Source organism: Tenebrio molitor, chromosome 4 (genome assembly GCF_963966145.1).
Source record: "Tenebrio molitor chromosome 4, icTenMoli1.1, whole genome shotgun sequence".
NCBI classification, from domain to species: domain Eukaryota; kingdom Metazoa; phylum Arthropoda; class Insecta; order Coleoptera; family Tenebrionidae; genus Tenebrio; species Tenebrio molitor.
The window spans coordinates 17,984,342-18,009,318 of NC_091049.1; the positions used below are offsets into that span (position 1 = coordinate 17,984,342).

The window sequence follows — 24,977 nt, forward strand, 5'->3', positions numbered from 1 at the left end:
TGTAAATAAACCTTTAGGAACCGTAACCACAGTTTCGATTCTTGTCATTTTGACATGCATATTGTTATTCTGACTATCAATTTAAACTGTTTAAAGCTCAGATATTCCAAAAATCCGATATGAATGAATAAAATTAGAGCAGTCATACATAGATAACCTGAGGTAAAGGTCTGTGTACTCGTAGTAGAAAATGACAAAATACTTTCGAGTTTTGAAATGTACCACCCCAAAAATACCAATCATAATCAAGACGGTAATCATAATGACAATAAAGTATGGTTTACAATTTTTTTAGAAACTGACAGCTAAAATTTTTTTGCCTCCATATTACAGCCAAAAACAAACGTTATTGTCAGTGTCAAAGTCAATGCGGTATAATGGGTTTAACTGAAATTAAAAAACAGACTATAACATCAAGAAATGGGATTTCGATACGAGCAATTGCTGCTGAGGTTGGTGTTGATAAACATACCGTTTTATTGACCAAACAAAAAATCAAACCCATACATACATACTTAACCTTTATTAAAAAAACGATGTTTACACAACTCAAATTTTTAATTTTTGGATCTGTTCTGTCATTTGTGTACGAGTTTTTTTTTTGGCCAGCGATGGTACATTGTGCATAGCAGTAGAGGCCAAGGGGGTTATCACGCCACGTTTGAGGAATAACTGAGAGGACGCTGACGGTTTTGAATTTTTGAGAAATTGGTTGACTTTTGTCGTAACAGTCGCTTCTTGGATCCTTTATGTTGCCAATGTAATTTACCCTATCCGGTAATTTTTTAACAAAAATTATTATATTTTGCTTTAAATAAATTGTCGGCCGAAAATATTTTGTGTATTACACGACTAGAAAATGTTTTGCAAGTACTTGTAGCGCCTCGGCTGCCGCCTCTGCTCCTCAAACCGTGCTTGCACTTGTAAAATGACATTTTCTAGCCTTGTAATACAAATAACTATTACGCCGAGATGCAGTTGAGCAGCCTTTTTATTCAAAAAGCCATCGCACATCTGGCGACCTCTCCTTGTGAGATACAGTCGACGAAAAATGCAATCTAACGAAATGTTTACCCAAAAAAACGTCAGGCTTTATTGTTAGGTCGAAAAGTTGTATTTTTCATCAGGGTCATTACTCAACCAACATATTTCAAAATCATACCCCACCTTTTGTAAGGCAACGACCATTTTTATCCCCCACTGACTGGACTAGTAATGATGTTTCAAATTGTTATTGAAAGCTTACCTACACATTGTAACCACCTGCCTCAGTAGTATGTCGTTTGTCTCTAGTGCAATTTAAAAATAATTGTTTCATATTCCAGTACATCTTGCCGCATTGTAACCCGTTGTAATTCATTAAATTATTCAGGTATGTTTTTAGACATTAAAATGTAAAAGTAGACATATTTTGTTGAAGTAAAAGTTTATTTAGTAATTACAAAAAGTCAATTACTTATTTAAAATTATTGTCGATTGTAACTACATAAGTGTATTATTTCTATTTCGCATACACAACGACAATTTTATGCAACTGTCTGGCCTGTTATCTGACAATACCAGTCGATACTTATTGTCACATCCATTCACATTAAATTTAGATTAAATGACAAAAATATGCATAAATAGATAATAATAGCTGGTGCTGAGATAAGTTTTGTAAGTAACGTAATTATGATAGTATGTCATTGCGTTACACATATAAGAACATATAAAATCTGCATTTTCCTATTTTTTATAACAAATATAATAAATATAATCTTCGTCCGAAAATATAGTATACGAGTACATTTGAAATTACGAGTATAATTACTGTATTTCAAACGTATACCATATTTTCGGAAAGAGGTTGTAGTTATTTTCGATATAAGTGCGCCGTCGGATCACTTTTCAGGTATGAAGCCGAAATTTGAAGCACGAGGCGTTATTAGCCGAGTGATGCAAAACAGGACGAATACATGAAAAGTGACAGCGCACGAATATTGACCAACGTTTTTCGTATTCCTTTCGAGAGTTAGGCACAGTCTTAAAAATATTTTGAGATTATCTTTGACAGATGTCAAGTTAGGTACATAAACGGATAAGTTTATATATTTGTTTATACAGTGAGTGTTTTTTAAGACTGACCATAGGGTTTTACATGCTAATTTTTCAACCCCCAGTTAACTTGTATTCTTGTGAAAATTACAAAGCCTAACGCTGTTTTTAGATTAAACAATAATATTATCTAGTCATTTACTTTATTTCGTGATACTTAAATGGTTGTAACAGACAATTTACAAACAAAAAATAGTCTGAATATTACTTTAACAAGGATAGATTCATTATTTATATAATAACAAGGTTCTTTACTTCAATAAAAATTAAATGAAATTTTCAAAATCGTCTCCATAGGCAGTTAAGCAATTATACAATCAATTACATATCAAAATTACGAATGTCAGATGAAATTTTAGCCTACTGAAAATTTAAAATTGAACCAAACGGAATTCAAAAAACCTCTTTTTGCTAGCTTAGTCCTTGCTTCTGGTTATTAAATTGAAATTGCTTTAATACATTATCATAGCCCACAACTTTACTACAAAACTAGATTGAATATTTTCATGAGGACAAAAGTTAACAGGGCGTTGAAAAATTAGCTTGTAAAACCCTATGGCCAGTCTTAAAACAAACTCACTGTATAGCACTTTTCACGTTATGTATTTCGAGAAACGAACACGAAATAGTTATTAATGTCCTACTGTGTTGTTATTAAACGATAATGACACAGTTTTCTGATACGTTATTAGAGAAATAATCCCCTAGGGTATTATCTTCAAATAACAGGCTCTAGGACGTTATAAGGTCTTAGTTGCTTAGTTACGACCAAATTTTGACTGATAGGTATAAATTAATGAAATCATTATCAATCCAAAAACATATGAAACTAGTCGGACATTAAGTTTTGAAGGCACCAAGGGTGTTATAATGATACGCCCTCGGTCGGCGTACTCCCCTCGGACCGGAGGCCCTCGGGTTTCACTCTGCCGACTTCGCGCGTTATCAACCTTATAACACCCTTGATACCTTAATAACTATAATGTTATAATGTTGATAACACACGAGGTCGCGCAGAGTGAAACGCGAGGGCCTCCTGCCCGAAGGGAGCACGCCAACCGTGGGCGTATAATACCCGTAGTGCCTTCAATGTTTAATGTCCGACTAGGTTCGTGTGTTTTAGGATTGATAATAATTTGATTAATTTATACCAATCAATAAAAAGTTGTTTGCAAATACATTAAATCTGATCGTAACTAAGCAACAAAGAAGTTATGACGCCCTAGAACCTGTTATTTAAAAATAACGCCCTATGGTAACGTATCAGAAAATTGGGTAATTATCGTTCGATAACAATAAAGTCGGACATTAAGTAAATTAACACTAAATATAAAAAATGTTGTATGCAATATGTTTTTTTCATTCATCGTGCAATTACGATGCACAATTATAACGAGTGCAGCAAGTAATTTTTGATGTATAATGTGTTTGATGTACACAACTTTACACTTACTCCAGTGTGTTTAATTGTACCTATAAATAGAAAAATTAACAGAATTATCGCTTACCTTTTGCTACCACAAAATAATTGAAGAAAAAATACAAAATACTACAACACTATAGAATTAAAAGTTATCAATCACTTGACGAGTATATTTACAAGCTGATGTAATATCATATACAGGGTGGAAACTTTAACTGGGATAAAATTCATAATTTGGAAATAGGCAATTTTTGTAAAAAATCCCGAAACCGGTCGATTCTTATTTTTCCTTGCCCACATTTTGACGCAAAAAAAGTTTGGGGTGGTTGCGCACTTCCGGGAGCAGATATGCAAAAACCATATGCGTCAAAATGTGGGCAAGGAAAAATAAAAATTAACCTGTTTCAGTATCTTTTACAAAAATCGCCTATTTCCAAGTTATGAATTTTATTCCAGTTAATGTTTCCACCCTGTATACAACTGCCAATGAAGCAGTTACGAAATAAATAATAAATGAGTTTGTCAATGAATATGAAATTAAAAGAAATGCAATAAAAAATGAGAGATGATATTAAACGTGGAAAGTTAATCTATCCGTAAATCTGAGTAATTGTGGAAGCCACGGCCTGGAAGGAAATGGGGTGTCACCACTGCTCCGGACTTGCTGGTGGGTAGATCCGGCACCTTCCGGTGAGTCCGGCCGTGCGGCCTCGTGCCAAAATATTTTGGCGAGTCTTACTTGCCTTACAATACAGGCGGTCCCGAAATAACCTGCCAAAAAAATTCTGGGTCATTAGAAGGATCTAACAAATCCGGAAAACCCATTTTTATTAGGTCAAAAATAATGAGCATAAAGTAACCCCTATCCACACCCATTCGACGCTGCTGACCACAAAAATACGTACCTAGTCAGGAATTAATTGTTGGTGTTTGTAAGAATGATAGTATCTAAGCAACATACTTGAATCGTTTGTGACAAATCTGATAAATTGAATTTATCTAATCCCGTGGGATAAATGACACTTATCCCACTCATTTGAGTGGAATAAGGAACTTCATTACAGGACGCATTTCATTACTCCACTCAGTGGGATAAGTGAGCTTCATTACCCCACTCAGTGGGATAAGTAAGTCATTATTCCACTGAGTGGTGTAATGAAACTGGCGGAAATAAATAAGATTTACCTTTTTCTTTTTAATTCGGAGCGGTCTTAGATAAAATTTTGTACATAACACGTGGGCTAAAGCATATTACAGGAAACTCGTGTGATTACAGATGAACTCGGGCTAACGCCCTCGTCATCTGCAATCTTCACACTCGAATCCTGTAATATTGCTTTTATCCCACTAATTGTGTAAATAACTATAAATTAATGACATTTATTGAAAACGCTGCGTTAATTCGCCAGGTCATTTAGGTACAAAAGCTCATTTTGTAGCCTGAGAAAATGAATAATAAATAAAGTGGAATTTAATAAACACCTTTTAGTACGCCGGTACCAATTTTCATAAACAGCGTCTGCTATGCGTTTCCGGAGTTGGTTTTCTGTATTTATTTCAACTTCGTATACTGTAACCTTTCGACTTCCTTGACCTTTCCTCGATGTTTTTTTTTCCTCATTTGGTGTATTGTTGGTTGCCGCATTCCCTCGGATGAAATTTTGCGGAAAAATACGAAACAAAAATAATGAGAAAAGAAATGTTTATGGATCCTACGTTGTGTTTTATTTTTAGTTTGTTTAATTCGGTTCTAACGAGAGGCCGTACCTTCGGAGGTTTTCCAAGAAATAGAATTAAAACGATTGAGCACACTTCACTTAAATTTTATTTAACAAATAATCGAGTGTGGTGGCGTTTGGTCCCAACAAATTATAGAAATAAATAACATGAATTTGATAACAGAAGTTGGTGGAAATTTGACCTAATGAGATTTGGCTCGCGGCCCTCGAATTGAGACCTGACTCATGGATAAATGACTACGCTGGGCAAATACAGAAGTTTCTGGCGCGAACAGCATTATGGAAGTTTGAGATGCGAACTATGTGACCCGATTTAGATTTCAATTACCCCAATTAAATTGAACCCGACGCGATGCCCTGGAATCTCATAGATCACCCCGGTCTACTCCGGTGGTCGAAAATAAAAAGGAAAAAAGCTTCTAACAGGGCCAAAGGGTACCTCTCTTCACGTGTCAGCTGGCCTAGTTTGGTCACTGTCCCGTTTACGGGTGACATGGCGGTTTGTGCACTTATGCCGGACCACAGCTAATTGAGTGCGACGGACACTGGCGGTAGCTTCCCGATCTCGAGACTCCAAAACTTACATAATAAAGAAAAATGTTTTATAATGAATTTATACTAGTTCCCCTTGATGAAAGCACGGTTCCCCAATCGGTAAATGCAAGAAGATCACATACTTCGCGATAAAGAAATTAATACAAGATTCTAAAGAGTCACGTGGTTATCCGATACTCACGAAAATAATATAATCTTTACTTTAGAACGATAAAGAACTAAATGCCGGTTGACTAATTAAATCACGACTACAAATAATGTACCAGAATTAGAGAAATAATTTACCTTGTAAATGTTAAGCACGTGGTCACAAAATGGCTGCTGGAAGTACTGAACGTACCTCCGGCTACTTTGGAGATCAAACCCCGAGTGAATCAAAAAAGCCCTGTTTCCCGTCCCGCAATCGGTTTTATCATTTCTGGCGCACCCCACTTTCGCAACCCCTACTTGACCAAAGTGACCAATCAGCTCGGTTCTACTTTACGCCGACCGCGACACCCTTTCGATATCTCTAGACTTTTGAAATTACAGTCTCCGTTTTCCACCATTAATTTAAATGTTTAAATTTAGACTTTTGTTAGGACCAGACCGAATGTACATAATTTGTTGTTGAATTAGAACTCTGAAAAAGAACACTAAATTACTGACTCTATACAATAATAAAAATCAGCATCAAGAATTAAACAGAATTTAAATGAAACAAACATAATTAAAATGCAACAACATAATTAAAATAAAACAGACACAATTAAAATGAAACAAACATAATTAAAATGAAACAGCTTAACCTTATTTTGAAACCTAAATTGGGCTTGAAACGCTGTTACGCAAGTACCATTTCATGAAACTAAGTTCCGTTGTTCTGCTACTTCTAAAAATTGTTCTACATTGGTTTGATTCCCCAAAACCGTTCTAATTAATAATTACTTCGTAAATTTCATTTTCTCTCTCTCACTCACACCTCTGATTTCTACGACTACCTGGCTTTACCGTTACCCGGTCCTCTGTGTTTTCTACCGACTCCCTTTCTACTTTGCTTTGTTACTTTTCTAACTAAAAGTGCAAACAATTCTAGTTCTTTTCTACGATAAAGCGCTCTGTTTTTTAATTTGCAATTCTCGCCCTTTAATTACAAATATGCCACAAATTTGAGAATGCTAAAAAAAGTAAATTAACCTAATGAACATTAATTTTGTTCGCTCAATTTGAAACCTGCTAACATCAAATTCATTAATTCAATTTTCCCCTGATTTTAACTGGACCACCCAAATTGTCGAACATGTAATTACAGTAAATTTATTGCAACGCTTCTTTTCCCCTGAACACTTGTTCCCCTTGGGCTATGTTTTGCCCCGGACGCGTACCTGCATTTTCAAAGAAAGGTTGGCAGATTTCACTTGAGGAGTGTGGTGCCACTCTTGTGAACAAAGCAACAATAAAATTTACAACTGACCAGCATTTCCGTCGCAAATGAACGGTATTTAAAATATTTCGTTGAAATTATTTTAAAATTAAAATTCTTAATTTATCGAACCTATTCGGACCGTTACAAATCTTTCGTGTGACCCTAAAAATAAAAATCCAAAGGGGTTAAACGGAGGGATCGGGGAGACCAACGTATTGGAACCAGTCTCACATAAACGCAGATGTAGCTCCACAAAAGTACAACGGGACGGAAGGACTCCTTCAGGAAAACGCTCGCTATACAGGCTGGTCCAGCACTTACCATTTTTGCGATTACACATTTAATTATTTTCCAAAAATTCTGAAACTCGGTAGGCACAATCTATAATTAATACTCTGTGATTGAGCATGATCAACTTTTTGCAATTAAATTTGTGTGATGGAGCTAACTTTATAGCGATTTAATATCAAATTGGTCCAAATATTGAAAGTTTTTTTTTCTCTACTAGTTACAGAACTCCTCACCTTTTTGATTGATCCACTTCCGACTTTGAATTATAATTAGGTAATAGTGAAAATTGCGATCAAATATCAAGTTAAAGAAAGCTGGCATCCAAGACCGTTTATGGTAGAGCTGAATAGGACAGCTCGTAATGTGATGCCCCCCCAATCAGTACATTAAAATATAAGTTGCAGAAGGCATCTATTTAAGCACGAATTTGAAATTCCGAAACGAGCCGCGTAGCGGCGAGTTAAGGAAGAAACGAGTGCTTGAAGGACCTTCTGCAACGAATCTTTTATACTATTTTTTCTATTTTGCCACTTGGTACCATTTTATAAATACAAAAATTAAAATTTTAAATGTAGGGAATTTTGCGGAGGTTGGTGACATTTTTTACGTGGCATAATTTTAGCTCGGTGGCCGCATGGCTGTCGGAGACAGTGCTCCGAAGTCGCGGTCCCAGCGCTAGTGAGTTCGAATCTCACCGAAGGGGGAGGATTTTTTTTCAAGGAAGGAGCGACACTCTCCCGACCACCACCGCGAGGTCGGCAGGGATCAAATCCCGGCGGGATGGGCCACCCATGGATGTCGTGTTGTGTGCGTATTGTGTCGTCCAGAAAGAAGAAAGGAGAGAAGAGGGTGGGCGTGGGTGGCCGGGGAAAGTACCCCGGAGCCCCGCCGCACCATCTAAACAAAAAAAGGGGGGAGGAGGCCAGGAGTGGTGAAAGGGAATGCTACAAAAAAAAAATTTAGCCAGCTGTGAGAAAAATTAATTTAAAACATCAGATTTTTTTTAATTTTCGCATTTGATGTTTGAAAATGAATGCTGAAGAAAGTTTATCACTAACGCCGCCGCAAATTAGGCAAATTGCACAAAAGACGTTAGAAAATTTCCTGCCGGAGAAGTCCAAATCCCAGAATGAAAATTAAACGTTTTGTTCATTGTTATTTATTAATTTGCTTTGTTCTCTGCGAGATTTATTTTTTGACGACTAGCAGTTGACACTTCACGCTACCAACATCAATACAGTAAATTTTACTAGTCTATTCTAACACGCCAACGACCTATTAAAGCACTCAAATGACGTCATTTGGGTGCTAGAATAGACTTATTCTAAACGCAAAATAGAAAAAATCTTTTTGACGCAAGGCTGTCGGTACCCCCGAAACCATTTTTCAGGTCAGTACTGGTGAAATTCTAGTGTATTATACCGGGTGGGGCATCGTATACGCGCACGCGAGAAATCGCGACTTCTAATTAAATAAAATTGCCGAAATTTTTCAGACTTACCTGGCTATTGGTAAGGTACATTTCACAATTTTTTGATAATTTTTCACGTACAAACAAAGCCAAAAAAAATTAAAATGTAAATTTCAACCAAAAAGTCAAATTCTGATTTTTATACTAACCTACCCAGATTCACTTCCTATAATTATTTACGAAATCTACGGAAAAAAATACCAATTAGATTTTGAATTAAACCCAGTTTTACATTTCAACTTTCAAAATCATTTTTATTTATGACCTGCTACTTGTGCTGTCGTAAATTTAGGTGACAATGGAAACTGTCAATTTTATGGCAAAAAGGTTTAAAACGGTCGGCTATACCTTTGTTGGGAAATTATACCATTGTGCCGTAAATCACCCGTCTGGTTTACGTTTAAATAAAAAAGCGAATTATTTAGCTAACCAAGTCAAAATTTGTAATTGTGCCACCAGGGTTTGATGGGCTAGCAGATACAGATTCATTTAGTGTAAAAACTTTATAGGTAAATTAACAGTTAATTTGAAAAAACTAATAAAACTGTTACGGCCTTATTTATTAACAAAAAAATTTTAAAAAATTCTCAAATATATCTTATCAATAATTAGTCAGGTATATAAAATTTCGCCAATTTTATTTAATTAGAAGTCGCGATTTCTGGCATGCGCGTATACGATGCCCCACCCGGTAGAAACGATTCGCAGCAACTTTTCATCAGTAAAGAATTTTTCTTTAAATGAAAAATGGATATTTTAGAAAACTGAATATTGAATAAATTCAACTTCATTACGTAATTTAATTGAAATTTTTTTCAGAATGTTTGCCCAAATTGCTAGGCCTGAAAGGGCCTGACAGGCCTGACAGGGTGAGTACCTGCAGTTGGGCGATGGAGTGTTGTAAATCTTACTTCTGGTTTGGTTTGTGATTATGCAATTAGTGTAACTACGTCATAAATTCCTGTCAGTTGTGCGGCACCTTCATTAATTGCAAATAATCGGCAATGTAATGCGTTTTATTTTTTTTAATTTTCAGATTTCTGTTTTTTGTATTAGTTTGAACCTATTTGGATTAAAAAAAAATGGAATTATTTAATTAATTTCACTTTATCGCCCAGCGGAGTTTCCTTCCTTCGAAAAAATCCTCTCCCTTCGGTGGGATTCGAACCCACTAGCGCCGGGACCGCGACCTCGGAGCACTGGCTCCGACAGCCATGTGTCCAACGAGCTACCTTTCAGATTTCTGTTTTTTGTATTAATTTGAACCTACGAGTATTTAGATTAAAAAAAAATCAAATTTTAATTAATTTCACTTTATCGCATCCTGACGCGAAACCCAATTGATAATAAATAAAATAATGGGATAGACTTATAGCTCCATAAGTGTGTCTCTTCCTAGCCAAGCGAAAAATTTTTTCGACAATTAGAAACCGCGTAATCGCAAAAATGGTAAGTGTTGAACCACCTGTATAGTCGCCTTGCCGTTTTTGAATTACCACGTGAACTTTATGTGTAACTTTTTGTAGGATTCGTAAATTTAAAATTAAACTTGACAAATGTCATAGGTGTTACAGGTACCGTTGCTAAAGAAATTGCAGCCAGGCAACCAGAGTTACCTTTTTAAACCCGATTAACCATTAGCGTACAGCAAATTTTGACCAAATTTTCAATTATTTTTATCTCGAAACCGGAAATACTGAAACATTTCGACTTCCTTGACTTTTCCTCGATGAAATTTTCCTCCCTCATTTGGTATATTGTTGGTTGTAGCATTCCCTCGGATGAAATTTTTGCGGAAAAATACGAAACAAAAATAATGAGAAAAGAAATATTTATGGATCCTACGTTGTTTTATTTTTCATTTTGTTTAATTAGGTTCTAACGAGAGGCCGTACCTTCGGAAGGTTTTTTCCAAATAGAATTAAAACGATTGAGCAGACTTCACTTAAATTTTATTTAACAAATAATCGAGTGTGGTGGTGTTTGGTCCCAACAAATTATAGAAATAAATAAATGAATTTAATAACAGAAGTTGGTGGAAATTTGACCCAATGAAATTTGACTCGCGGCCCACGAATTGGGATCTGACTCATGAATAAATGACTACGCTGGGCAAATACAGAAGTTTATGGCGCGAATAGCATTATACGAGTTTGAGATGCGAACTATGTGATCCGATGTAGATTTGACTTCTTTCCCCAATTAAACTGAATCCGACGCGATGCCTTGGAACCTCTCAGTCTAGCCTGGTCTAATAAAGGGTAAAATAAAAGGGGCAAAGGTTCTAACAGGCTTACCTCTCTTCACGTGTCAGCTGTACCTAAAGGGTCACTATCCACCTAAATTTGGCGATGGCTCTTTGTGCGCTACGCCGGACCAACAGCTAATTGAGAACGATGGACACTGGCGTAGCTTCCATCGACCGAGAGAAAGGCCCAAAGCGACGAATAATGAATTAAGATGTCCCTTTTTATAATAATTTAAGCTAGATCGCTTTGTCAAGAGCACGTTTCCCCAATCGGTAAATGCAAGAAGATCACATACTTCGCGATAAAGAATTTAATTCAAGATTCTAAAGAGTCACGTGGTCATCAAAAGCTCAAAGAAAATAATATAATCTTTACTTTAGAACGATAAAGAACTAAATGCCGTTTGGCTAATTAAATCGCAGCTACAAATAATGTACAAAAAAAAAGAGAGTGTGTCGTAAAGACGCACGATAGAAGTGAAACTTTTGTATTACAGGGAAATCAGAATATTGTAAATTATCACTGATAGATTTTAACGATAACACTAAACAATATCGAAATGCGTAATTCATTGTTCATTTTTAAGCCTCCAAATTAAAAGAGAGGACATTATCGATAAATCCCGTGAGTGTGACAAAGACAGAAGTATACACAATTTTAAGGGATGTTTGTATCGTGTCAAACAGATTAACTTACATAAACTCCAAATTAAGTGAGACAGTGTTTATCCCCACCACTTTTCATCACACAAAAAGGTTGCCGATCAGAATTTCAAACCCCTCCCATTAAAAGTTTCACTTCAAAAATTAGAGAAATAATTTACTTTGTAAATGTAAAGAACCTGGTCACAAAATGGCTGCTGGAAGTACTGAACGTACCTCCGGCTACTTTGGAGATCAAACCCCGAGTCAATCAAAAGAGCCTTGTTTCCCGTTCCGCATTCAGTTTTATCATTTGTGGCGCACCCCACTTTCGCAACCCCTACTTGACCAACGTGACCAATCAGCTCGGTTCTACTTTACGCCGATCGCGACACCTTTTCGATATCTTCTAGAACTTTTTAAATTTCAGTTACCGTTTTTCCACCATTATTTTAAATGTTTAAATTTAGACTTTTATTAGGACCAGACCGAATGTACATAATTTGTTGTTGAATTAGAACTCTGAAAAAGAACACTAAATTACTATAATAAACCTTAACATCAAGAGACAAACACAAGTAAAAAAGGAACAAACAGAATTAAATAGGAACACTGAATTACCGACTCTATACAATAATTAAAATCAGCACCAAGAATTAAACAGAATTAAAATGAAACAAACAGAATTAAAATGAAACAAACAGAGTTAAAATAAAACAGACAGAATTAAAATGAAACAGACAGAATTAAAATAAAACAAATTAACATTATTTTGATACCTAAATTGGGCTTGAAACGCTGTTACGTAAGTGTCATGTCATGCAACTAAATTCCGTTGATCTGCTACTTCTAAAAAATTGTTCTACATTGGTTTGATTCCCAAAACTGTTCTACTTAATTCCTAATTTTCATTCTCTCTGTCTCTCACTCACACCTCTGATTTTTACGACTACCTGGCTTTACCGTTACCGTGTTGTTAGTTTTCTAAGTAAAGATGCAAACGATCCTAGTTATTTTCTACGATAAAGGGCTCTATTTCTAATTTGCAATTCTTGCCCTTTAATTACCAATATGCCACAAATTTGAGAATGCTTAAAAAAGTAAATTAACCTAATGAACATTGGTTTGGTGGTTCTCTCAATTTGAAACCTGCTAACATCAAATTCATTAATTCAATTGTGCCCTGATTTTAACTGGACTCCCCAAATTGTCGAACGAGTAAATTTTGCAATGTTTCTTTTCCCATGAAAACTGTTATCTTTGTGTTGTGTTCGGACCGGGCGCGTACCTGCATTTTCAAAGAAAGTTTGGCAGATTTCACTTGAGGAATGGGGTGCCGACAGGGCATCAATAAAATTTACAACTGACCAGCATTTCCGTCGCAAATGAACGGTATTTAAAATATTTCGTTGAAATTATTTTAAAATTAAAATTCTTAATTTATCGAACCTATTCGGACCGTTACAATATAAACCACGTTAGGGAAGTCCCTTATAGCCTTCGCGCCTTACATCCCTCGGCGCGTCTCGGGATCTAATCTTGGCGCTCCGGCTATAATCGTGAACTTCTCCACCTTGGTGTATAATATACTATTTGGGAGATGTGACTTTACAATTTCTTGTTAAATTTACCAATATGTACTAGAGATTATGAATAATAGCCGTTAAATTTAATAAATTGCAAGATATTAATTATTATAACAACCAATCTAGTCGGGTATTACATATGTGTATAATGTCCGGTTATTATTCATAAATACCCGATTAATTACTTTAACCGTAGCATCTACATACAGAGTGATCACAAAAAAACGCCCCAGCATATATCTTTCTTATTTGACATCTGATTTTAACAAGTAATACATCAAATTAAATAATTCAAAAAGTACTATAAACTGGATATAAAATGTTGCCCTTAGCAACCCTCCCTTGCAAGGGTTAAGGGTCAACTTTATTTTTTTTTTAATGGCAACATACAATTTTTTTGGTACAGTTAGATTCATTATATTTTTCTGCGTTCAAAAATATAGTACACCTGTATATTTAAATGTCATTCTAATTTCTAATTCTAATAGGAATAGTAGAACTTTATTCGTAACAGGCCATGAATTACTTATGAACACATTTTTGTAGTCATGGAAACAATATTTATTAGGTAATACAAGCAATAAAATAACAATATTTTTTTTTCAACTGATCTGTTCAAATTGAGCACCATTTTGTTCGAGACACTTCGCGTGGCATTCAGAAGGCTTTCAGGTGGGGTTTCTCTGCAAGTAGTAATTTCTATTATTTCCGAAAATTAAATATGCTTGCAACATATCCACAATTTCATTATTGTTCATTTTATTTCACAACACTGAATTGGAGAAACAAAATTAAACAAAAATTACGACAAATAAAGTTTATTTTCAAAATAAATGTTTATTTTTGTGTGTTTCCATGGCTACAAGAATATCTTAAGTAATTCATGGCCTGTTACGAATAAAGTTCTAATTATTCCTAATGATTTGTAATTGAATTTTATTTATTTCTTATGTTAGAATAACATTTAAATATACAGAGTGTGCTATATTTTTTAACTTAGAAAAACATAGTGAATCTAACTGTACCAAAAAAATTATATGTTGCTATTTAAAAAATTTAAGTTGACCCGTGACCCTTGTAAGATAGGGTTGCTAAGGGTAACATTTTATATCCAGTTTAGAGTACATTTTGAACCCTTTAATTTGATGTACCGCTCGTTGAAATCGAATTTAAATAAGAAAGATATAAGCTGGGGCGTTTTTTTGTGATCACTCTGTATATGCGATATTTTTAGTGCAAATTCAAATTCACACTGATATCGTTCAAAAACTCCAATCACTCACATATTTTAAAGATCTTTTTTTTATGAAAATTACGGCAAACACACCTTTAAGTTGTCTTTCCTCGAATATCTTTTAAGCTAGATCTTCTTTTTTCTTGAAAATTACACATCCGAATACGATCTCGTGTTTTCTTATTTTCTATGGGGCGCGAGTTCTGAAAGACCCTCTGTAATCGTTAAAATAAAATGAAAATTAATAATAAATAGGGTTACTTCTCTTTCATATTCACTCGACTACCTACACCTGGAGGAATGATTTCAATCACAGTTGAAGTTTCTCGTAATGTGCCGTAAATTGTCTTGCAATCAAATCTCAAATATGCTGTGTTGGGAATAAATCGAAAAACCGATTAGGCTATCGAAGAATGTCCTTCATATAACAGTGTTGTAGCCTTTGCTGTATGAGGTAGCGCATTATCACGCTGAAAATTGAGTACCAACCATGGTGTATGAGTTAGTAAGGTGGGTAATCTCGTCAAAGCGATATGGACGCTGAAACGGGTGTAGTGCGGTAAATCTCCGCTGCGAGCGCTAGCGTCGGGGAGGCTGGTGAACTTGCGCAAATTAGATCTGTGGACCGTTCTTTTCATCAAGTTGCATTTTTTTATGTATCTAATTACCAGGAACAGCAACAGTATTAATGTAGGAGTAAATGAAAAAGTTCATTGAGACCTACAATAATTTAATGCAGTTCAATTCAGCTTTATTGTCGTAAAAAATACATTTGTATTTTGTTGACAAAGCAAAGAAGCTGTACAAAATAATATTAAAAGTTTTACCCGTCATGAACAAATTTTATAAGTTTAATAATAAAATGTGGCAATTACAATATACTCGTACCTACCTATAAACTTAAAACTCTATGTGCTACCATTTTTTTTTATCGATTTCGGGAGAATCACCAAATATATTCATATGTGAGAAGCAGATACATTGGTCTTCATAAGACATGATTTTATGAAAACCCCAAGATAACGTGGGTAAAATAACTTTATCGGTATTATCCCAGATTTAATCGAAAACTAACAACTCGATTTCAACACCTTCAATTTCTACCACGTTTTGCACTATTCCATTGCAATTACTTTTAAGTTTAGGTCTTTTTATTTGTGGATTATCTTTAATACGTGTTAGCAACTTTCTTTTTTTGATGCTTTTAGTCAAATATTTGGGACAATTAGGAAAAATGCGTGGTACAGCATCTTTACTTAATCTGGGCATCTGATACGGAACCTAAATTTTTTTACTAACATTAAAAAGAATTTTATAACTAAAATTATTCCAGAAGTGGAATGGAAACACAGACCGCATCATAATGAGGGTAATAATTTTATGGGGGTGTTGCAAAAACCTTCCAAGACCGGGAATATTTTACTTTACTTAATAATTGTATAATCAGGATTAAATAACTATAGGCAGTCATAGGAGAGTAGCTATTCTAGATAGATAACTATGTAAATACAGATATTTTCATTAGAGGTACAAAGTAGCAGATAAGTAGGTAAACCATGGTAGGTATGTAGGTAATTCTACAAGTGGGTATGTAATCAACTAATAATCTAATAATGTTAACTTTATTAGTAAAAATGTATAATATTTATATGATATGTAAACTAAATTTTAAACAAATAAAAAACTTCTTCAAGTCCTGAGCTTTTGGCCACAGTTCCCAAAACACTAGCAGCATTTCCTCTTTGGATAGCAATACTTATTCTTTGCTGGAAATAGCTAGGGGACTCGGAAACACCAGATTTTTCAAGCAGCAACTTGCTTATATCTTTAAAAATAATGTTAACTGAATACGCAAGAACCACTGACTCATGCATTAGGTAGTACCCAAAATCCATACTTTTGTTAATCCATCTGCCGAAACTCTTAATATCACTTGAAAAAAAATGTTTTTCACATACAAAGCTGGTAGAATTTAAATTACGATCCTTTCTCGGTATTGCTTTGCTCCATTGGAGTAATTTCTCAGGATTGCTTGGAGCTTTAAAAATCGCAATTTTTTCATAATTTGAGTCATATCCGGTTGTGCAGTTCGGTACAAAGCACTTTTTTACTCAACTGACCTGAATTGGCACAAACTCCGAACTAGATCGGGAAATAAGGAATATTTTCTATCAAGTACAATATTTAAAATATTATAACAAAGAATACACCTTACCACAAACCTGCTATAACAGAATCTTAAATTAAAGAATAGAATAAGATGAATAAAATGCACTCAGTAAAAACCACAGCAAAAATTGAAAACTTTTGATATTCTGGCATTCAGAAGTGGGTCAGTTTACCGATTTCCGGCCTCCCGCCACAGACATATTGGACTGATTTCCTCACCCCTCACCGCCTACATTCTCGGACATCTCAACATCCACTTTTGCAGCGGTCCCACATGCGAAGTTTACCAACCTTACTAACTCATACACCATGGTACCAACCAAGGAAGTTAAAATAAGAGGAGGGAAGGCGCCCTATGCTGGTACACTCGACCGATTTAGAAAAGTCCAGGCCCTCCGGCCAGGCATGCATTATTTGTTTGTCCAGTAGTATTTAGCCTAAAGAGACCAGAGCAGCAGGTAGTACAGTAGTGTACCCAGTCCTATTTGCATAAATACCGTGAATGAAGACCAAAAATATTCGCTTCCTTGGGCAGCGAAACTACCAGCTTCAGCACATAAAATTTGATTTTTGCTCGTAATAACATTTTTAAAAAATTCAATTGATTTGATTGGAAAGATTAGGTACATATTATTGTTCATATTTTTAGCAGTTTTTAACTGAAAATCGTTTGAAAAATGTAAATTTAAATTGTTAGAAATATCTCCCTGTCTATTAATACCTAATACGATTATAAAAAAAAAATAGTTACACTGAGTGTCAACATTTTTTTAATTTAACTGAGCCTGCGCCTTGACGAGCGACAGTTTATTTCAAATTCAAAAGATTTCTGATGATTTTTCATTCAAATGAATTCGCGGAAGAAAGGTCCGAGAAGTGAAGTGAACATAATCTTAACTACGATTTGGTGTCAAATTGTTATACATGTATAGCTCCATATGCGCACATTTTAGGGTGGTACAGAGTGGTTTTTTACTTAATTTTGAAATTGACAATTGTTTATTAATAGTAGTTTATTTGACGAGTTTGTGTGTAAATTGGGCCTTTTTTGAAACGCGTGGGCCATTTTAAAACGCGAGTGAAACGAGAGTTTTAAAGGCCCACGAGTGCCAAAAAAGGCCCAATTTACACACGAACGAGTTGAATACAACGTTTTTTTGTTCGACGAGCCCCTTAAAGGCTCCAAATCGCTTAAGACCTTTAAAATTAGCTTGACGTTTCGTTTTGACAAGTTGTGACATTTATCAAAATCCGTTCACATAGGAGAAAATTTTCAAATTCTGGCAGTGTCGAACAAAAAAAAAATTTCACTATAGTGCTTAATTTCCTCTAAATCACATATTAAAACGATTGAACATAAGAGAGAACTCTAAACGTCAACATGTTTACACAACCTCTAATTTGCACTGCGGCTGCGATCTAATTTAAAGATCATAGCCTAATTATTATTAATTTAAATGATCTCTCGGTATTTGAAATGAACATTAAACATTAAAGATGCCTAATTTGGTAAAAAAATATATATATTCAGGTGTATGTGAAATACGTGTGTTAATTTTAATCAGTGGAAGAACTCGCCAATTCATGAAACTTTTCTCTACAACATTTTTACGAAAAAGCATTACAAATTGATTTAAAATTTGGAATAAATTAGCCATCAAAGTGTATACCCGCCTATGGGTAAGGGCGAAAATTTTCTGTTGTGATAGAAACGAAGCCTTATTAAAAAATTACATTGTTATAGAAAAAACTAAATACATGATTAAAATTTAAATTCTCATGGTTACAAAAAGTAGAAACTAGTTAATCACACAAAACAACTCCTTTGGTAAAAATTGAGGGGTAAAAAATCTTGGAATACTTTTGCGAATTTTACAAAATGTTGTAAAGAAAACTTTCATAAATTGGCGAGTTCTTTCACTGGTTAAAATTAACACACGTATTTCAGATACAGCCTGTAGGTATACTTAATTCGTAATAGTCAACTGTCAACATTCTCTTTGTGTTGGATAGTTTTTGACAAAAAACCCACAATTTACTGTTAGTCTAATTGTTCAATGAAGATTAATTGTTTTATTACAAAGCACGTCGTTAATAAAAAAATCTGCAAATATTTCTAGCAAATTAAATTCTTGAATGATTAAGGGCCGGTTGCACGAACGCCAGTTAAAGTTAACTGTAGGTTAAAATGCTTCGTTACTTTAGTTACCTATTGTTATAACAATGTTTTCGTATATTTTAATCTGTAGTTAAATTTAACTCACGTTGGTGCAACCGATCCTTAATGGTTAAAAACTGTTAAAAATATGAATAATAATGTTTTCAATCAAATCAATTAAATAAATAAAAAACTTGAAAACAATAAAATTTTTAGTATGTACAGCGTGATCAACAATGACCGAGTCTGTTGGCAATGAAACAATTGAAAAGTACTGGTATTTTTTGTCTCGTAATTGGCACTGACCGGATTTTTTAACTTGAGATGACATTAAGGACATTTTTGGTTATGCCGGTTATGTTTATACTATTACAAAAATGAACCTTTGATGGTAAATTTCAAATTCACCAAATTTCATTGTTACCAACAGATTCAATAATTCTTGATCACACCGTATTTTTATTAGTAGTGTATTACGAGCAAAAATGAAATTTTATGTGCTGAGGCCTCTAGTTTCGGTGCCGAACGAAGTGAATATTTTTGGTCCTCATTTGCAAATAAGACTGGTAAGACGGGGCGACACTACCTGCTCCTTTGGTCTCCTTAGGCTAAATACAACTAGACAAACAAATAATGCATGCCTGGCCGGAGGGCCTGGGCTTTTCTAAATCGGTCGAGTGTACCTAATGCATTGAAAGTGATGCCAATCGTTCCTTCTCTAGCAACCTGTTATGACCGTGAACGTCCTTGAACGGCCCATCTAGTATCGCATCGCTTTGGCGCCAGTGGCGTTCCTTTAACCGCCGCAACAAGGTGTTAAGCGTTTTTATGTTACAACAAATGCACCAGTACACCCCGTCATGTACTTATAGTTTTTTTTTTAATTATAAATTTGCTTCTTTTATTTTTGTTAACTTTTTTCATGTCCTTTATGTTACAAATTATAATAAATGCATCTGTGCTTTTACAGTGGACGATACGCCACTGGTAACACCCTTGGAGGTAAGGAAGGATGCTGTGTTGCAGCACATAAGTTACGTAAATTGCGGCCTTTGCATTTCCTGAAATGAAGATCATATGTGATCTGATAACATGGCATTCTGTACCCCATAACATCACTCCCTGAGTGAGGAGAGTATATTCCACATAAAATTCTGGATTTTTCCGTTCTCTGCGTGTCTCACCCTTCTTCGGTGATCGTAGACCCAGAAACAAAAAGGAACTGAAAGTCCCGTCATATTCAAAATCGATTAACTGTCGATAATTTCCTCGTTGACAAAGTTTGTAACCCACTGACTTTTAAAAGAATTATACAGGGTGTTAGGGAATGGTCTCCCAAGAATGTCAGGGTGAGTTTCTGAGGGAAAATATGGTCGAAAACCTTAATACCATTTTTTCCCAACATGAAAGGTTTTCTCAAAGATAAAAATTTAAAATGGTGCCCCACTGTTTGGGAGCTCTTGCACCATTTTATTGTTGTAATAATTAAATAAATAGTTAAAGTTCTGAAATTAGCTTAGCAACTAAACGACAACAATGCCTTTGTCAGATTTTATCGAGTACCTATTGTCACAATGACGTTTCGGTTTTGAATACTTCCCTTGGATAATAATCTCATCAAAAACTACCAGGATTGCATTTTTTTAAGGTCGAAATCAATAATTCATTCGAAATATTTATCTAGATTCACCGCAACCTTGAAGTAAGTCCTTTTTTATTGCTGCAATAAATTGAAATTATTTCTACAGCTTTATTTGTGATACCACATCTCGATCAACCTCTAAAGGGATTTGAAATCGAGCACTAACCACCTAATACTACTAATAAGATTCATTAATTTTGGTGTAACTTTATTTATTTGTATTTGTATTGAAAAAAATCATAATAAATGTTCAAAATGTCCTCCGTTTGCCCTAATACAAGCATTAGCATACCTTCGGACAGCAGCAGTAGCCTTTCCGCTATATTCCCATACACAAAATACATATCTGCATACTCCTCGATAGAATATTCGGGCATTGTAAACGATTGTAGTCTTCGCAGGCGACGGATAAAAGATAGATTAAAATGTAAACTTTGACAGTAGTAAATTTCGAATCGTTACCAAGCAATCCTTTATAAGTCCAAATTTATAAGATTTTTTTCGTGCACAAAGCAATATTTCAGCAGTCCCAAAACAGCAGGACACCATTTTATTTTCAGAAGACGGTTTAATTTATCAAAAAACCGTATAAAGGTTTTCGACCACATTTTCCCTGATAAACTCACCCTGAAATTCTTGGGAGACCATTCCCTAACACCTGTATATTGTATTAATAATTTTATTTCTTCTAAAAAGAAATAACCCAAAAATCTATTTTTTATTTTCTTTCCAACTTGAATAATTTGTTTCTTTTATTTCACATTTTGAAAAACAAAACAAAAATACATTTTTAACAGGTATAAGTAAGAATCGAATACAGCGATGTGACGGTGGTTACATTAAAGCTTTACGACATAGAATTAAGATTTTAAATGATATGGATTAAAAATGAAAAACTTGCCTTTAATGACTCAGTCTCAGTTATCACTACATTGAAATATTCTGCAAAGACGCTAAAGTGAATAATTTATAATCTAACAGATTTTAATATTATTTTATTGTATACCAGTTATAAAATTAAACATTTTAAAAGTTATATGACAATGCTTCTCCACTAAAATTTTTTATCTTACAGGTGGAGTTATTAAGCTACCTTGGACCATTGTTTTCGGTGACAGAAGTCAAATTTTAATCACAAGTGAGATAAAGTACTCACTAGTGAGTAAATTTGACAGCTGCCATTTAACTTGACATAAAGTACTCACAAGTGACTAAATTTGACAGCTGTCATTTTACTTGAATGAAACTTCATTTCTTGGATTTTTTGCAATAGTTGCACCTGTAAGATAAAACGTCGTATATCACACGTGATCGAAATGCCACTATTGTATAATGATGCATTTCTATCACTTATACTCAATTTCATATCAATGTGCATCTAAGCAAGCCATGAAAATCTGATTTTCTGTTGGTATTAAAGCCAAAGCTAGTGACTTTAACTTTCAAAGTTGCTTGCCCGATTTGACCAATTTTTCAGTTTTGTCCGTTTTAACATTGCTGATTTCAAAATCAATGTTACGTCTTTTTACTGATTAAATTAAAGTAATTCTTATGTGTTTCTGTCTTTGTATTTTTACCAAGTAAAGATTTATTGGACATGACCTTCATAAATGTGACTTTTGCAATGTATCTAAATTAAAGGTGCTTTTACACATGCACAGTAAACTTGATGAACATTTACATGAAATCGACTATATATTATGATTTACCAGTATTGCATTTATTATAGCTCATAATGAAGATTCTAGCCGAAGATTTTACGATTGGCAACCAATTTTTAACTTCACTGCTAATTTTTGTGATTGGTTTTGTTATCAAATATTTTTGGAAAAGACGACGAATTTACTACTATTCGACAAAAATAGAAGGTCCCTTTGGTTTGCCGTTCGTGGGGACCATTCATCCTTTTATTAAAGGCAAAGATGGTAAAAAAATCTGATGTATTTTTTGGGAACAGAATATCTAATAATTTTGTTTATAGTGTATTTTGCGAAAACAATGGAATTAGTTGAAAAATACCGTCCTATAGGAAAATTATGGTTGGGCTCGCATTTTTATGTCATGATTTCTGAAGTTGATGATGTCGAAAATTTAATGAAAAAGTGTCTTGCAAAAGAGCAGATGTATGAATTTCTTAAACCGGCATTGGGTCATGGAATTTTGACAGCTAAACGTGCGTCATAGATTCGTTATGTAATCGTTAACATTGTTTGCACTGGTTAACTATTTTATAGTGTCAACATGGGGGATTCACAGAAAAATACTTAATCAAACTTTTAACCAAACCATTCTGAATTCATATTTCGACATTTTTCTCAAACATTCAAACAGTTTGATTATCGACTTGAAGGAGAATTATGCAAATATTCAAACGGATATTTTTAAACGATACGGTGATTGCACCTTCAAAACTATTTGCGGTGAGTGAAAATTTTGTTGGAATACTCTTTAATAGTATTATTGCAGATACATGTTTTGGTGTTGACTCTTCCGAGTGGAATCAACAAGACGAATTCATGAGGTGGCTAGCTCAGTAATGATCATAATGAATTAAATAATAAGTAGTTTTTCCAAGTTTCGCTCTGTTTCAGAGGAACGGCTTTAATAAGTTACCGTTTTTTAAATCCATTATATCATTCTGATATTATTTGGAATCTTTTTGGATCTGGAAAAGTAGTACATGAATTGTGTACAAAAGGTTATGCTTTTGTTAGGCAAGTTAGTATAATGAAGAATTTTTATTCTGGAAATTAAACAATCACTTTTAGATTGTTTCTAGGAAGAAACAACTTTTGGAAAATGAAAATAGTGGTGATACTAAATACAAAGATTTCTTAAGTTGTTTAATAAAAGTTACCGAAAAAGAAAATAAATGGAGCAACCAGGAATTGGCCGAAGAGACACTAACGATGATGATAGCGGGCAGCGATACGACAGCTGTTACATTAAGCTTTACAACTATTATGTTAGCCATGCATCAAGATGTTCAAAGGAAGGCGTACAAAGAAATGTTGGACATTTTTGGAAACAACACTCGAGAACCAACTTTAGACGATTTGAATCGTATGGACTATTTAGAATGTGTTATCAAAGAAACGATGAGACTATTTCCCGTTGGATCCGTTTTGATAAGAAAAGTTTTAGAAGATGTTATCATACGTGACACTATGATCCCTGAAGGCAGCAATTTGTTCATTCCTGTACACTACATTCATAGAAATTCAAAATATTGGCCAAATCCATTGAAATTTGATCCAGACAGGTTTAAACCAGAAGAAGTTGAAAAAAGACCTCGTTATTGTTATATGCCGTTCAGCATACCTCCGAGAAACTGCATTGGTTATTGATTTCAGTGTGTTGTTAATTACATTATATTATAATATGATATTTTCAGGAATGCGGTTTGCCATGATGTCTATGAAGGTGCATTTGTCAAATGTTTTAAGAAATTTTCAAATAATTTCAACCCAGTACGAGTCGATTGAAACCATAAAGCTACATATTGATATACTAATTGCAGCTCCTGATGGATATGGAGTAACCCTTAAACCGAGAACAGAACAAATATAATAATGCAATTAGAAGAAACCTTTAGTTTAGCTTTAATTAAATACGTTTTTTTGCATATCGTAAGGAAAGTGGCACTTTTTTACACGCAAAATCGTTGTGAAAGTAGCACTTTTTTACACGAAAAATCGTAGTAAAAGTAGTACTTTTTCCCATCATTTTATTCCATTTCCTTGGAGATGATTGTCAAAGCATCCCTATTTTTTTTTTATTTTTTATAAATCCTTTTGGACCAAATTTCTCAACGTACAGTCGTGGACAAATAAAACTGGGACAAAAGTGACAATCACATAAGTCAAAATTTACAAATTTGCATCGTTTAATTACGGCTTTACCACAAATACGTTAACTTTGGTATGACATATTATATAAACACTGACGGATATATTGACAATTCAATGGTCTGATTTAATAGATTAAATTTTATTTGTCCACCGACCGTACATAGATATGCAAAAAATAGTGTGTACCTACAACATGTTATGAAAATCTCTTTTTTTCACTTATGTGCTCGATCAATCTGCAAATTCGTGAAAAAAAGTATAACTTTCATAACTAGTTGTACAAATAACAATTTTGCTCAATTCAGGCCGTTTATAATTTTTAAAATAGTAATATGAACAACTTATTAATTGTGATTTACAGGTAAAATTTAGAGCTCCATATTAATTCAGATACCTATTTGGAATCGAATTGTTACAATAATTTAATGTAATTTCTCTCTTTCTAATATTAAAGTGGTCAAGCAGA

The 24,977-nt window shown here is 34.3% G+C and overlaps 1 protein-coding gene across 3 annotated transcripts; it reads left to right on the forward strand.

The window, feature by feature from the left end:
* The first annotated feature begins 1,223 nt into the window (after positions 1-1,223).
* On the forward strand, positions 1,224-24,977 carry LOC138127658 (cytochrome P450 4C1-like). Of its 3 annotated transcripts, XM_069043704.1 has the most exons (9): positions 1,224-1,274; positions 1,326-1,372; positions 22,390-22,585; positions 22,642-22,833; positions 22,895-23,080; positions 23,127-23,193; positions 23,252-23,378; positions 23,429-23,999; positions 24,055-24,977. In XM_069043704.1, the coding sequence occupies exons 3-9, from the start codon at positions 22,396-22,398 to the stop codon at positions 24,228-24,230; spliced, it is 1,509 nt and encodes a 502-aa protein (XP_068899805.1). In that variant the 5' UTR covers positions 1,224-1,274; positions 1,326-1,372; positions 22,390-22,395; the 3' UTR covers positions 24,231-24,977. The 3 variants fall into 3 exon arrangements, with proteins under 3 accessions (XP_068899805.1, XP_068899804.1, XP_068899806.1); XM_069043703.1 differs by having other exon boundaries at positions 1,229-1,372; XM_069043705.1 differs by lacking the exons at positions 1,224-1,274; positions 1,326-1,372 and adding an exon at positions 21,688-21,941.